Source organism: Vigna umbellata, chromosome 4, assembly GCF_029865625.1.
Source record: "Vigna umbellata cultivar VRB3 chromosome 4, Vumbellata_1.0, whole genome shotgun sequence".
NCBI lineage: Eukaryota > Viridiplantae > Streptophyta > Magnoliopsida > Fabales > Fabaceae > Vigna > Vigna umbellata.
Window position 1 is genome coordinate 7,745,322 of NC_142168.1, and position 13,439 is coordinate 7,758,760.

Here is a 13,439-nt window from a genome sequence, read left to right on the forward strand (position 1 = left end):
AAGTCAAAGCTTGAAACATGCAACATAAAGCATGTTGAAAATTTCAAAGATATACAATATCACAATTTGATTCCTCTAGGGATATATTTTAGTGGATAAAATGTGCTCTCAATATTGATTCAAATAAATAAAGGGTTGAGAAACTTGACAAAATCAAACACATAATTAATAAAATTTAAATTAATAAAAATATCAATAACTGATCTTCTAAAAAGTTTCATATTTCATGAAATTTTTCTTACAAATTTGTTATAAAATTTTATAAGAAAAAACTTTTTTTTTATTTCATGACAGATAATTCCTTCATGAATAATTATTTATAAAATTATAAAATTATAAAATTTGTAAGTATTATTTACAAAATTTTCTGTAAAAGATGTTTTATGCATAATATTTTGTACAATAACTAAAAACAATTTTTATAAATTATTATTCATAACAAAATTTATAAGTATTTTCTTGGAAAAAAATTTCAAAAGAAAATTAGTAAAAATATTTTTTTAATAGTGTATTATATGTGTCGACTAATACGAATCAATCAAATATCATAATCGATGGTACAATTAGATCGACTTTAGTCAAAAGCTTATGTATAAAACTAAAAATAAGTCAAAGATATACTTATTGAAACTTTTTACAATACATTTATTACAACATCAATCGCATCATAATATTTTTAGTATGTACATCCAATTAATTGGAGAATAAAATATGCCAATAGGATGATGATAGCCAAAGAATAAGTGATAGAAGCATGATTTTAAATGAACATTTCGAGCCTACACCTGAAACAAAACAAGTAGTAATAGATGTTAACTTGTTTCTATCTTCTTTTTTCTATCCTTTGTTTTTCTTAGTTACAAAAACGGGTCTTCTATACTCTATCTGCAATAAGACAAAATACACTTGCGTGTTTGAACCTTTCTTGATATAAGAAAAAAAAAATGCCTAAAACAAACATTCTAACACGAATGAGTACACATCATGAGACCAGTGTTGTCATTTTCGTAAACGATATCTCATAATTAGTTAGAACCCAGATAAGGAAGATTAACATTTCAACGCAATAGATAATCTAAAATTAAATTTAAAGGTGATGGTTATATGACATCTATGCCAAAAAAAAAGTGAACTATAATAACATCAAACTTTGCAAGCATGCAAAAACTGATTGATAAAATTAACTATTCTTATAGATTTGATTTTCTAAAATGTAAAGTGTATAGTTTTAGTTATTGTTTAAAAAATTAGGATTATAATTCTATTATAGCCAAACTATTTAACACGAATTCAAGGTTTAACAACCAGTTTGGTTCTGTTACATGATACTGATCTAGTTTTACATTCCGACAACCTATGCATTTGGCTACTTTGATGATTTTCAAATGCATGACCAAGGCAGCCATTGAAAAGTCAAAGTGCTCAGGAGAAACAAAATTTCGTTACTCAAAGTGTCTGATTATTGACTTTATTTAGAGGGATCAACACTAACTCACACCATGTTATAATTGTTTCTTCAACGTTGAATGATTCAAATCGTTTATTTTGTCTATGAATCCGAGATCCTATGAAGCATGTCTCTACCGCTAAAAAAGTAATAACAAATTTTCCATAAAATAAGAAAGCACAACACGGTATCATGAATGCATTAGATCTTAAACAGCTCTACCAAATTTACTTTGTCTTCTCCAGAGACAATAGGTTCATGGAGTTTCATCCTTACATTTACATTCTCTGCATAATTCTGTTCTTACAGATGTTTCCTGAATCTGCTAACTCTCAGCAAGCATACCTCAACAGCACTGTCTATGACTGCTCTGAGAACCCTTCTGCACCAAAAGGATACCTCTGCAATGGCCTTCAAAAGTCATGCACTTCCTTCTTAGTTTTCAGGTCCAAATCTCCCTATGACAACCCTGTAAGCATTGCCTACCTTTTTGGCTCTGAAGCATCTACCATAGCCTCAATAAACAACATCTCAAAAGATGATAAGATTCCTTCCAATAAGTCAATCATTGTTCCTGTATTCTGTTCATGTTCTGGAAATATCTACCAGCATATCACACCTTACACTGCCACCAAGAATGACACCTACTTCAAGTTGGTTACAGAAATTTACCAAGGCCTCACCACCTGCCAGGCCCTGATGGGTCAGAATTACTATGCCTCTGATGGCATTACAGTTGGTGCTGAGCTCACAGTTCCAGTAGTATGTGCTTGTCCCACTGAAAATCAGACAGCAAGAGGGGTCACTTCCTTGCTGGTTTACTCAGTGAAAAATGGTGATACTGTTAAGTCCATTGGAGAGGCTTATGGTGTTGACGAACAAAGTATGCTAGAGGCCAACGGGTTGTCAGTGCCGTCAACTGCAGACAACATCATAATCATCTATGCCACAACTCCTATCTTGGTTCCTCTCAGAGGGAAGAGTTGCAAAGAGGACCCTGACAGTTTCTATTGTACTTGCTCCCAGGGAACGGTTGCGAATGGAACCTTCATGGGGTTCCAATGTAATGAATCTGATGCTGAAAGTTTTCCTACCAAATTGGTTGCTTCCTTAGGTATTTTTTCTGAACCGTATATAGAATTAAATCTAGTTTTGTTTGAATTTTGGTTTTTAGCATGGCCGTAGTATGTAGCTGATGCAATTTAATGAGGTAAAACATGGTTTACAGATTGCCAATAATTATTTTCTTTTTGATAGAGCAATTATAGAGATGATTTTGGTAGTTGCTTAAAAATTTTGTCCTTGTTTGTGTATTTGCAGGTGTTGGACTTGGTGTAGGCTTTCTGTGTTTGTTTCTTCTGGGATACAAATCATATCAGTATATACAGAAGAAGAGAGAAAGTATCCGAAAGGAAAACCTTTTCAGGAAAAATGGTGGCTACTTGTTACAAGAGAAGCTCTCTTATTATGGGAAAGGAGAAATGGCAAAGCTGTTTAAAGCCGAGGAGCTACAGAAAGCAACAGATAACTATAACAGAAGTAGATTTCTTGGTCAGGGTGGCTTTGGCACTGTGTATAAAGGAATGCTACCAGATGGAACCATTGTTGCTGTTAAAAAGTCAAAAGAGATTGAAAGGAACCAGATAGAGACTTTAGTGAATGAAGTGATGATTCTATCACAGATCAACCACAGGAACATTGTCAAACTCTTTGGCTGTTGTCTTGAGACAGAAACTCCTTTACTAGTCTATGAATTCATTCCCAATAGAACACTCTCTCACCATATCCACAGGAGAGACAATGAGCCCTCCCTTTCATGGGAGAGTCGCCTTAGAATTGCATGTGAGGTTGCTGGAGCAGTGGCATATATGCATTTTGCAGCTTCTGTTCCCATTTTCCATAGAGACATCAAACCTACCAACATACTTTTAGACAGCAACTTCAGTGCCAAAGTGTCTGATTTTGGAACATCAAGATCAGTGCCACAAGATAAGACTCACTTGACCACAGCTGTAGGAGGAACTTTTGGGTACATAGACCCTGAATATTTTCAGTCTAGTCAGTTTTCAGATAAAAGTGATGTGTACAGTTTTGGGGTAGTGCTGGTAGAACTTATAAGTGGGAGAAAGCCAATTTCCTTCTTAGAGGAAGATGAGGGTCAGAATCTGATTGCAGAGTTTCTTTGTGTGATGAAGGAGAACAAAGTTTATGAGATTTTAGATGGCAGGGTTGTTAAGGAAGCAAGGAAAGATGAGATTCTTGCAATTGCAAACCTTGCAATGAGATGCTTGAGACTTAATGGGAAGAAAAGACCAACAATGAAAGAGGTTTCATTGGAATTAGAAGCATTGAAAAAGCTGCAAAGTTCCTTAGAGATCAACCATGATCAGGAGTATACAACTAGCGAGACAGTTCAAGAAATCACAGATGAAAGCATGCCACTGTTCTCAGAACTGGACTCCACATCCTTTTAGAAGTCAGAAATTTTGTTTTGTATTCTTTGTTAACTATGCTTCAGTATTTCATTTTCACCTTTCAGTATTAAATGACAGTATGAATACTTTCATATTTAATATTATTATCATAACTAAAACGTTATGCTTCTGAATTGAGCTAATATGTTTGTTATCTTTGTTAGTGGTAGATGTGTTATGATGGTCTGTGTTCATCTTTGTCTTAGTTTCCTTTTTATGATGAACAAAATAGACATCTCTGGCTCTTAGAAACTTCACCAATGTATGATGGGACGACTCCTGTGATGTAAAAATAAATAAAGATAAAATAAAAACAAAAATTAATTAATTTTTATAAAAGTTTTAAAAAGATAATTTTTTTTTGCATCTATCTACAATCTTTAAATCATACTTAAAACAAATCGAAAAATAGAACTAACAATTTTCAATTTGGCATCCTACCAAATTAGTCATACCAATTGAATCTTCTTCTCCTCGTGTCAATCTTGGGAAGTCTTTTCAACTGCTGTGTTTTTCATCAAATTGGATATTTTGTATTTTTCTTCACAAAAAACTTCTTAAAAGTAGTTTAAAACTTAAAAAGTCAGAACATTTTAACATTTCTTCCACTTCGTGTAACGGAAAATAACATAATAGATTGAAAAAATAGAAATTAATATGGTTAAGTTTGAACGAAACATAAACAATATAATTAAAAATTTGAGATTATTTTATTAAAAAGTTTAACAAAAATATTTTGTTATATCATTTCATTGTATCAACATACAATAATCAACTATATAAATTTTATTATATGGTTAAATTTTTACAACAAGATTCATTTTCAAAATTATATTGAATTTTGTTTAATCTACAGTCCATATTTTCTATCTTGTTAAATTCATTCATATCTTTTCTTCTCATAGTTATGCTTTTATGCTTTTTTCTCTCACAAATAATAACTAATATATTTGATGTTATCTGAAAAGTTGAATGTAAGATGCAACTCAATATCACATGACTTGTAAAATCAGAACAATCAAAATCTTATCAACATTATTTAGACAATATTTCTAATTGAGATAACTTTTTTCTAGTTCTCAACCAAATATGAAGAACTTAAGAGAGTAGATACCATTTTCTAGTTCTCTTCATACGTAAGCCTTTCAGCATCATTGTAGTTTATAAATGACCGCAATTAACACAACTTTCCACTGATATTTTTATAACTCATCTGAGGTATTCCCTGAAGACTTGTTCATGGAGCTTCACAAGCTCAATATTCTCATCACAATCCTGTTCCTATATTTGTTCCCTCATTCACAAAATTGCCAACAAGTATACCTCAACAACACTGTCTATGACTGCTCTGATGACCCTTCTGTAGCAAAAGGATATCTTTGCAATGGCCTTCAAGATTCATGCACTTCCTTCTTAGTTTTCAGGTCCAAATCTCCCTATGACAACCCTCTCATGATTGCTTACCTTCTTGGCTCAGAAACATCTGATATAACCTCAATCAACAATATCTCAACAACTGAGAAGATTCCTTCCAATAACTCAATCATTGTTCCTGTCTTCTGTTCATGTAATGGAAACATCTATCAGTATGACACACTTTACACTGTCAAAGAAAATGATACCTACTGGGCCTTGGTAAAAGAAACCTTCCAAGGCCTCACCACCTGTCAAGCAATTATGGGTCAAAATTACTATCCTCCAACTAATATTGCAATTGATGCAGAGCTCAAGGTTCCAATGTTATGTGCTTGTCCCACTGCAAATCAGACAGAAAGAGGGGTCACCTCTTTGCTGGTTTACTCTGTCAACTCTGGTGACAGTGTTAAGTCCATAGGAGAGGCTTATGATGTGGATGAACAAAGTATACTAGAGGCCAATGAGTTGTCAGAGTCACGGAGTGCAAACAGCAGCATGCTTCTCCCTGACTCCACACCTATTTTAGTTCCTCTAATGGGGAAGAACTGCAAAGAGAATCCAGATAAATTCTACTGTAAATGTTACAGAGAACCACTAACAGATGGAAGCTCCAAGGGGCTATTATGTGATGAATCTGGTGGCAATGAATTTCCTGTCAGATTGGTTGCTGCTTTAGGTATTTTTGTATAAACTCCCTTCAAGAAAAATCAAGATATAGTTGTATTGGAGTTTTGGATTTTCCTTTTTAACATAACATAACTGAGTTTGGCTCTAACTCACTCGTGAAGTATGAATTGTCTTCTTTATATATATTATTTTGGTTAAATCATTGAGTCAATAAGGAATCTCCACATGGCCTTCTTTATATATACTACGTTTATCAAATCAGTTGGTATGAGATCGCCAACATACCTTCTGTATGTTGAGCATTGGACATTTGAAACTAAATTTTTCAGGGGTGGCATGCTAATGTTGGGTAAACTTATACATAGATAATTGTAAGTTGTTATATTAATTGTCTTAGTAGATTGTAAAAGTCAAGAGTGTTTCTAGCAATGATTAAGGCATGTAATAGAGTTCATTAATTGTGATAATTATAATTAATGCATATAATTGAAAGGCATGTCAAAAAGCGTATAAATAGTATAAATAGTCCATGTACTACTCAATACTCAATGTAAAGACATAATAGACAATTATTTAAGATAGACTTATTATCATCAAGTAAGCATCAATTCAATAGAGTAAGAATACTTAAAGATTTAATGTCAACCTAAAATCAAGATTTGAGCTTAACTCAATCATAAAAACTTAAACTAATTCATAATAGGGTGAAAAATTGCCTCCAATTATATACAGTATTTTGGTTATATTTCTAAATAACTTGACCAGATAAGGTTTGGTCGATATGTATCACAGAACCAATATTTAATTTTAACCTTGAACTTCCAACTTGTTAATTAGTCAATGTTACAAAAAAAAAAAAAAAGGAGTATCTTTGCAAGTTTATTCTGCCACCCTAATGAAAAACTTGGGAATTTGCAGGTGTTGGACTTGGTTTAGGCTTTCTGTGTTTGTTTCTTCTGGGATACAAATCATATCAGTACATACAGAAAAGGAGAGAAAGTATCCGAAAGGAAAACCTTTTCAGGAAAAATGGTGGCTACTTGTTACAAGAGAAGCTCTCATCTTACGGAAATGGAGAAATGGCAAAGCTTTTTACAGGCGAGGAGCTACAAAGAGCCACAGATAACTACAACAGCAGTAGGTTTGTTGGTCAGGGTGGCTATGGCACAGTGTACAAAGGAATGTTACCTGATGGAACCATAGTTGCAGTTAAAAGGTCCAAAGAAATTGAAGGGAACCAGATAGAGACTTTTGTGAATGAAGTGGTGATTCTATCACAGATTAACCACAGGAACATTGTCAAACTATTGGGTTGTTGTCTTGAGACAGAAACTCCTTTATTAGTCTATGAATTCATTCCAAATGGAACACTCTCTCACCATATCCACAGGAGAGACAATGAGCCCTCCCTTTCATGGGAGAGTCGCCTTAGAATTGCATGTGAGGTTGCTGGAGCAGTGGCATATATGCATTTTGCAGCTTCAATTCCCATTTTCCATAGAGACATTAAACCTACCAACATACTTTTAGACAGCAACTTCAGTGCCAAGGTGTCTGATTTTGGAACATCAAGATCAGTGCCACAAGATAAGACTCACTTGACCACAGCTGTAGGAGGAACTTTTGGGTACATTGACCCTGAATATTTTCAGTCTGGAAAGTTTTCAGATAAAAGTGATGTGTACAGTTTTGGGGTAGTGCTGGTAGAGCTCATAAGTGGGAGAAAGCCAATTTCATTCTTAGAGGAAGATGAGGGTCAAAATCTGATTGCAGAGTTTCTTTCTCTGATGAAGGAGAACCAAGTTAATGAAATTTTAGATGGAATGGTGGCTAAGGAGGCAATGAAAGATGACATTTTTGCCATTGGAAACCTTGCAATGAGATGCTTGAGACTTAATGGGAGGAAAAGGCCAACAATGAAGGAGGTTTCACTGGAATTAGAAGCATTGAGAAAGGTTCAAAGTTCCTTACAGATCAAACATGATGATGAATACCCAACTACTGACATAGTTGAAGAATGCACAGACGAAAGGATGCCACTTTGCTCAGAACAAGACTCCACATCCTTCTAGGAAAACCAGATTCTTGTCTGTTAACTTGTGTTTCATTTTTCAATTTTTAGCATGTGGCATGCTTAATTATAAATGAAAATATTTCATCTCTCCACAATAATACCGGAAATGCTCAAGTTTTTCTAGGTAATTGAAAAATCCCAAATCATAATTATGCACTTTGTTGTTGATTCGTTGTAATATTATTGTGAAGTGCATGATGAAAAGTAGAAAATAATCATTAATTATAATTAGGGATTAGACGAGAAATATATAACAGTTAATAATGATTATTGGTTTTTTAACCTTTTATGTACACATTTTATTATCTGTTTTACTTTTTGCAATTTTTTTTATTATTAATCACTTTTTTAGTTTCTACGATTTACAAGAAATTACTCAATGAAATAATAAAAAATTGGAAGTATTTTTTTGGTATAATTATAGCAATTAATAAAAATACTCTTTTAGATACACATTTTATTACAATTGAATTCTTTATATTTTAATATTTATTTTTTATTATAAATAATAATTATTTCAATTTTTTAATTATATTTAATATTTTTTTCTTGTCATACAAATATGCAAAAGTGTTTGTATTTTCACGATAACTAAGATAACTAAGATAAATACAAACATTTTTTTATTCTGTTTACCATTTGGGTGTTATAACTCCTACAGGTTGTTTGGTGTTACAAATAGAAACAAGGGCAGTAAGATTTTATACATGAGAGTAATTTAAAAATAAATGTGACATGTCATAACTTATATTATAATTTAGAGTTAAATATATTTTTAGTTATTACTATTTAAAAAAAATTCAATTTTATTCTTATATTAATATTTTTTTAAATTTATTAATAAATGGATTTAATTTTTATGATCAATGATAACAAGTCACATGTGTTTACATGTATTAACATGTGTGTTAGGCTTTTGCACCAAAATAGGCATATTTGCCTTTAATATTACCGAAATGAGCAAATTCAACCAAAATTACGAAAATGGGAAAGTCGTGGGGGACCCAAACGACTTCAATTGAAAAAGTCGTGCCCCCCTGCACGACTTCACCCTGTTCATTTGACCAGGGTTGAAGTCGTGCACTCCAAAAACGACTTTAGGGTATGGTAATCGATTACCACATGTTGTAATCGATTACCATACCGTTTTTAATAAAAAAATATAAAAAAAATTGAAATCGTAGGGGGGTTCACGACTTCAATAAGAGAAGTCGTGCACCCCCAACACAACTTTACTTTATTTTAAATTTTAACTTTTATTAACTAAAATCATTTATAATTTCTAAAAAATATTTTTAAATGTATTTAAAATAATTAAAATCATCTTTAATTAATAATTAAAGTTTTTTAATATTATTAAATAAATAAATTTTATACTTTTAATCATTTTTGTAATTAAATTAAATTTTTTATAAAAGAATTTTAATTAAATAATTTATAACTATAATTATTATAATTATCTAATTAAAAATTCAAACAATTTTATATTTCATTATAATTTATTTTTTTAATTTTAATTATTATAGTATATTTTTTTACAAATTATAATTAATTAATAATAATTTTTTTCATTATAAATTATTTATGCATTTTAATTTATGTAATTATAATAATAATAATTATAAATTATTTAATTAAAATAATTTTAAAAAATGTGATTAATTTAATAACAAAAATAAGTTTATTTATTTAATAATATTTAGAAACTTTAAATATTAATTATATATAATTTTTAATATTTTAAATACGTTTAAATATATAATTTAAAAATTATAAATCATTTTAAATAAAAAAAAGTAATAAAGTGAAAGTGTGTGGGGGGGAGCACGACTTCAATACAAGAAGTCGTTAACCCCCTCCACGATTTTAGATTTTAGTTATTTAATCTTTTTATTAATTTAATTAGTTTATATTTAATAATTTTATTAATTTAAATAGTTTATAATGAAAGAAATTATTATTAATTAATTATAATTTTGTAAAAAAATATATTATAATAATAAAAATTAAAAACAATAAATTATAATAAAATATAATTTTTTTTGAATTTTTAATTAAATAATTATAGTTATAAATTATTTAATTGAAATTCTTTTATAAAAAGTTTAATTTAATTACAAAAATAATTAAAAGTATGAAATTTATTTATTTAATAATATTGAAATTTTTTTATTATTAATTAGATATAATTTTAATTATTTTAAATACATTTAAAAATATTTTTTAGAAATTGTAAATGATTTTAATTAATAAAAGTTAAAAATAATAAGAAAGTAAAGTTGTGTTGGGGGTGCACGACTTCTCTTATTGAAGTCGTGAACCGCCCCTACGATTTCAATTTTTTTTATTTTTTTTATTAAAAACGGTATGGTAATCGATTACAACATGTGTGGTAATCGATTACCATACCCTAAAGTCGTTTTTGGGGTGCACGACTTCAACCCTGATCAAATGAACAGGGTGAAGTCGTGCAGGGGGGCACGACTTCTTCAATTGAAGTCGTTTTGGCCCCCACGACTTCACTTTGGGTCAAAATTTGCCCATTTTGCTAATAAAGATGGCATATTTGCCTAGTTTGGTGCAAAAGCCTCATGTAAGTACGTGTGTCACGTGTTGATAGGTTATTTCAGTACATGTAAATATGTGTGGTTACATCTACATTATTTATTAAGAAAATTTAAAATAAAAATAAATCAAAGTTTAAAATATTAATAAAATTTAATATTGTAAAAAATTAAGAAATTTAAAACATATTTAATTATTTTAAAATTAAAATAAACGATATATTTTTTATTTTGTATTAGATGATTTTTACTTTAGTAAAAATATACTATACATTATATATTATATATGTATTCTACCTATAGAATAGAAATATATAAATTGAAAAAGTTTATTGTTTATAAAACATAGAATATAAAAAAGTAAGTATTTAAAATTTTATTTTATTTTCTTGTAATTTCGTATATTTCTTAACTTATCTTTTTTTCTTTTATATCATTATATAATTTAAATGTTTTTACTACATTTATAATTAATAACTTTTATTATTTTACATATTAATATATATATTACTTATAATTTTATTTGAATTTTAACTATTATTTTGATATTTAAAATTTAATTTTAAATATTAATCTAATTTTGAAGTAATTTTTGATAATTATTTCAAAAATAATATAATAGGTTATTTTTTGTTTATAATTTATATTATATGTATATATTAATTTTTTTCAATTTACTTTTTTTTTATATTTCTTTCTTAGAATACATATAATATAATGTGTATAATATTTGTACTAGTGAGCTCAAAATCATCTGATATTAATTAAGAAATATATGCTCTTCAAATTTTAAAAGGTTAAATATCATTTTAATATTTTAACTTTTATAAAATTGGATTTGGTTTCTATTATAAATTTTCATTCATTTTTATTTCCAAACTTTATTAATGAATATATTTAATGTTTATAGTCAAACAACATTAAATATTTGTTTATGTTATAACCGGTATTGTCACATGTTAATATATATTAAAGTGGATATACATATAAACATGTAGACTAACACTTATACTTTGTTCACATGAGATGATTTGTGGGAGATGATTTGGGAAAGAGTGAATGAATGGTTAGAGGGTAAATTTTTTGTTATTTGTTTGAGTGGATTTGGAGGAAATTGAGAGGGGATTTAGAATTAGTGTAGGATTTGATTGATCAGAGTTAAAAAATTTGTTTAATTGGTAGAAATTAAAAATTACCAAAATACCCTTAAGAGTAAAAGTAATATAAAATGATAATTATTAATATTATATATAATTGTAAAAATTATTATAAAGAGAGAAAAAAATAAAAATTAATTTTTAAAATTCTATTATTATTATTATTATTATTATTATTATTTGTTTTTAAAGTCAAATTAAATATTCATGTTTATACAATAAATACACTGATAAATTATTTTAAAATAATAATAATAAAAAGTAGATATACAGGTTGTAATAAAATGATTCACAACCCAAAAGATTCCCTTCCACCACCATTATGTAACCTTTGTGATGATTTAGAGGCATGTTTCTTCAAGGGTAAATAGGGTTTTTCATTGTATATCTCCCGAATCTTTTTACATTAGTGCAGATGAAAGAAACCATTAATCCCGTAAATCAGCGCCTCTAATCGTTCTCAAATTCCTCCAAACAAACATGAATGATTTTTCAAATCTGTCTTCTCAAGTCAACGTAAACAATGTTATTCACTGAAACCAACGTAGCCATAAAGACAAGTATGTCAATATGGAATTATATACGTGACAATTTTGCCGATTTAAACAAATTTTTAACATCTTCATCATGAATAAATTCATTTAACGAAGTTTGAAGACGTAAATGATTCAAAATTTAAAACAGGAATGAAATCAAAATTGGTGTAATAAGAGACTAAAATCATATGTAATTTTAAATTTAAATTGAAAAGAAATATGCAAACTTTGAAACTTTTTAATTGTGGTTTTATTTATAATATGATATTTCCCTTAATGGGCACTTGGTAGATTCATATAAAGGTTAGGCCTTAGACAACAAAGCATAATTTGTCTTCACATATTTCCGTGTCTAATTTGAAGTGGTCGAATGTCATTCGAGAATTTAAAACAGCGAATATGGAGAACTTTAAAGGGGTTGTTTTCTTCTTCTTCTTTTCCGACAAATTTAAAGGGGATTACTTTCCTTATGCGCCAATATAATATCTTTAATGACTAGAACAAAAACAAAGCTGGATAACTTATTTTATTTTTTCACTCTAACAAAAGTCTACTCAGAGATGAGTGCAGTTGCTTTCACTTATAGAAAGTTCAAAGAAGATATATAATTTGGTTTTTTATTTTTGCTTTTTTATGAACATGTTACTTATTGAGTAAAGGAGAATATCTGTACCAATTACTTTTAACTCGATCAGATACATGTAAAAATAACTATTGAGGTTCCTCTGAAGCAGTTGAAATTTTTGTAATTACTAAGTATACAAGAACTAATATAATGGACACATTCATGTATCATTTCTAGTCTTTAAAGTTTGTTTTTTATATTAATATTGTGAAAGTAATTTAGCTGTGAACTGCTATTCTTATGGCTAATGTAAATGTCACATCAAAATTTGTTTTTGCAAAAACTTGTAAGCAGCATTCCCAGTTAAAAGGATTTTGCAGTGCAAGAATGAGTTAATCTACGTGGATCCTATTGGCTATATTCTCCTTCTCTCTGTGATCCATCACTTATTCAAGGAAAGATTGAGGCCATGATGCTTTTTAGTTACCGTATTGAACACTTCCAAAAATCCATGTGATTCACCCTTCCCCAAAAGTACACCATGCACCTAGATAGCTATGACTGATAAGACACTGGAAA

General features: G+C 29.3%; 2 protein-coding genes across 2 annotated transcripts; both read left to right on the forward strand.

The window, feature by feature from the left end:
* The first annotated feature begins 1,638 nt into the window (after positions 1 to 1,638).
* Positions 1,639 to 4,049, forward strand: LOC124833929 (wall-associated receptor kinase-like 2). The gene is made up of 2 exons (XM_047308504.2): positions 1,639 to 2,561; positions 2,768 to 4,049. Exons 1-2 carry the CDS (start codon positions 1,640 to 1,642, stop codon positions 3,919 to 3,921), a joined length of 2,076 nt encoding a protein of 691 aa, XP_047164460.1. The 5' UTR covers position 1,639; the 3' UTR covers positions 3,922 to 4,049.
* A 1,079-nt stretch (positions 4,050 to 5,128) lies between these two features.
* On the forward strand, positions 5,129 to 8,320 carry LOC124833953 (putative wall-associated receptor kinase-like 16). Its single transcript, XM_047308532.2, has 2 exons — positions 5,129 to 6,013; positions 6,883 to 8,320. Exons 1-2 carry the CDS (start codon positions 5,161 to 5,163, stop codon positions 8,034 to 8,036), a joined length of 2,007 nt encoding a protein of 668 aa, XP_047164488.1. The 5' UTR covers positions 5,129 to 5,160; the 3' UTR covers positions 8,037 to 8,320.
* The last annotated feature ends 5,119 nt before the right edge of the window (positions 8,321 to 13,439 follow it).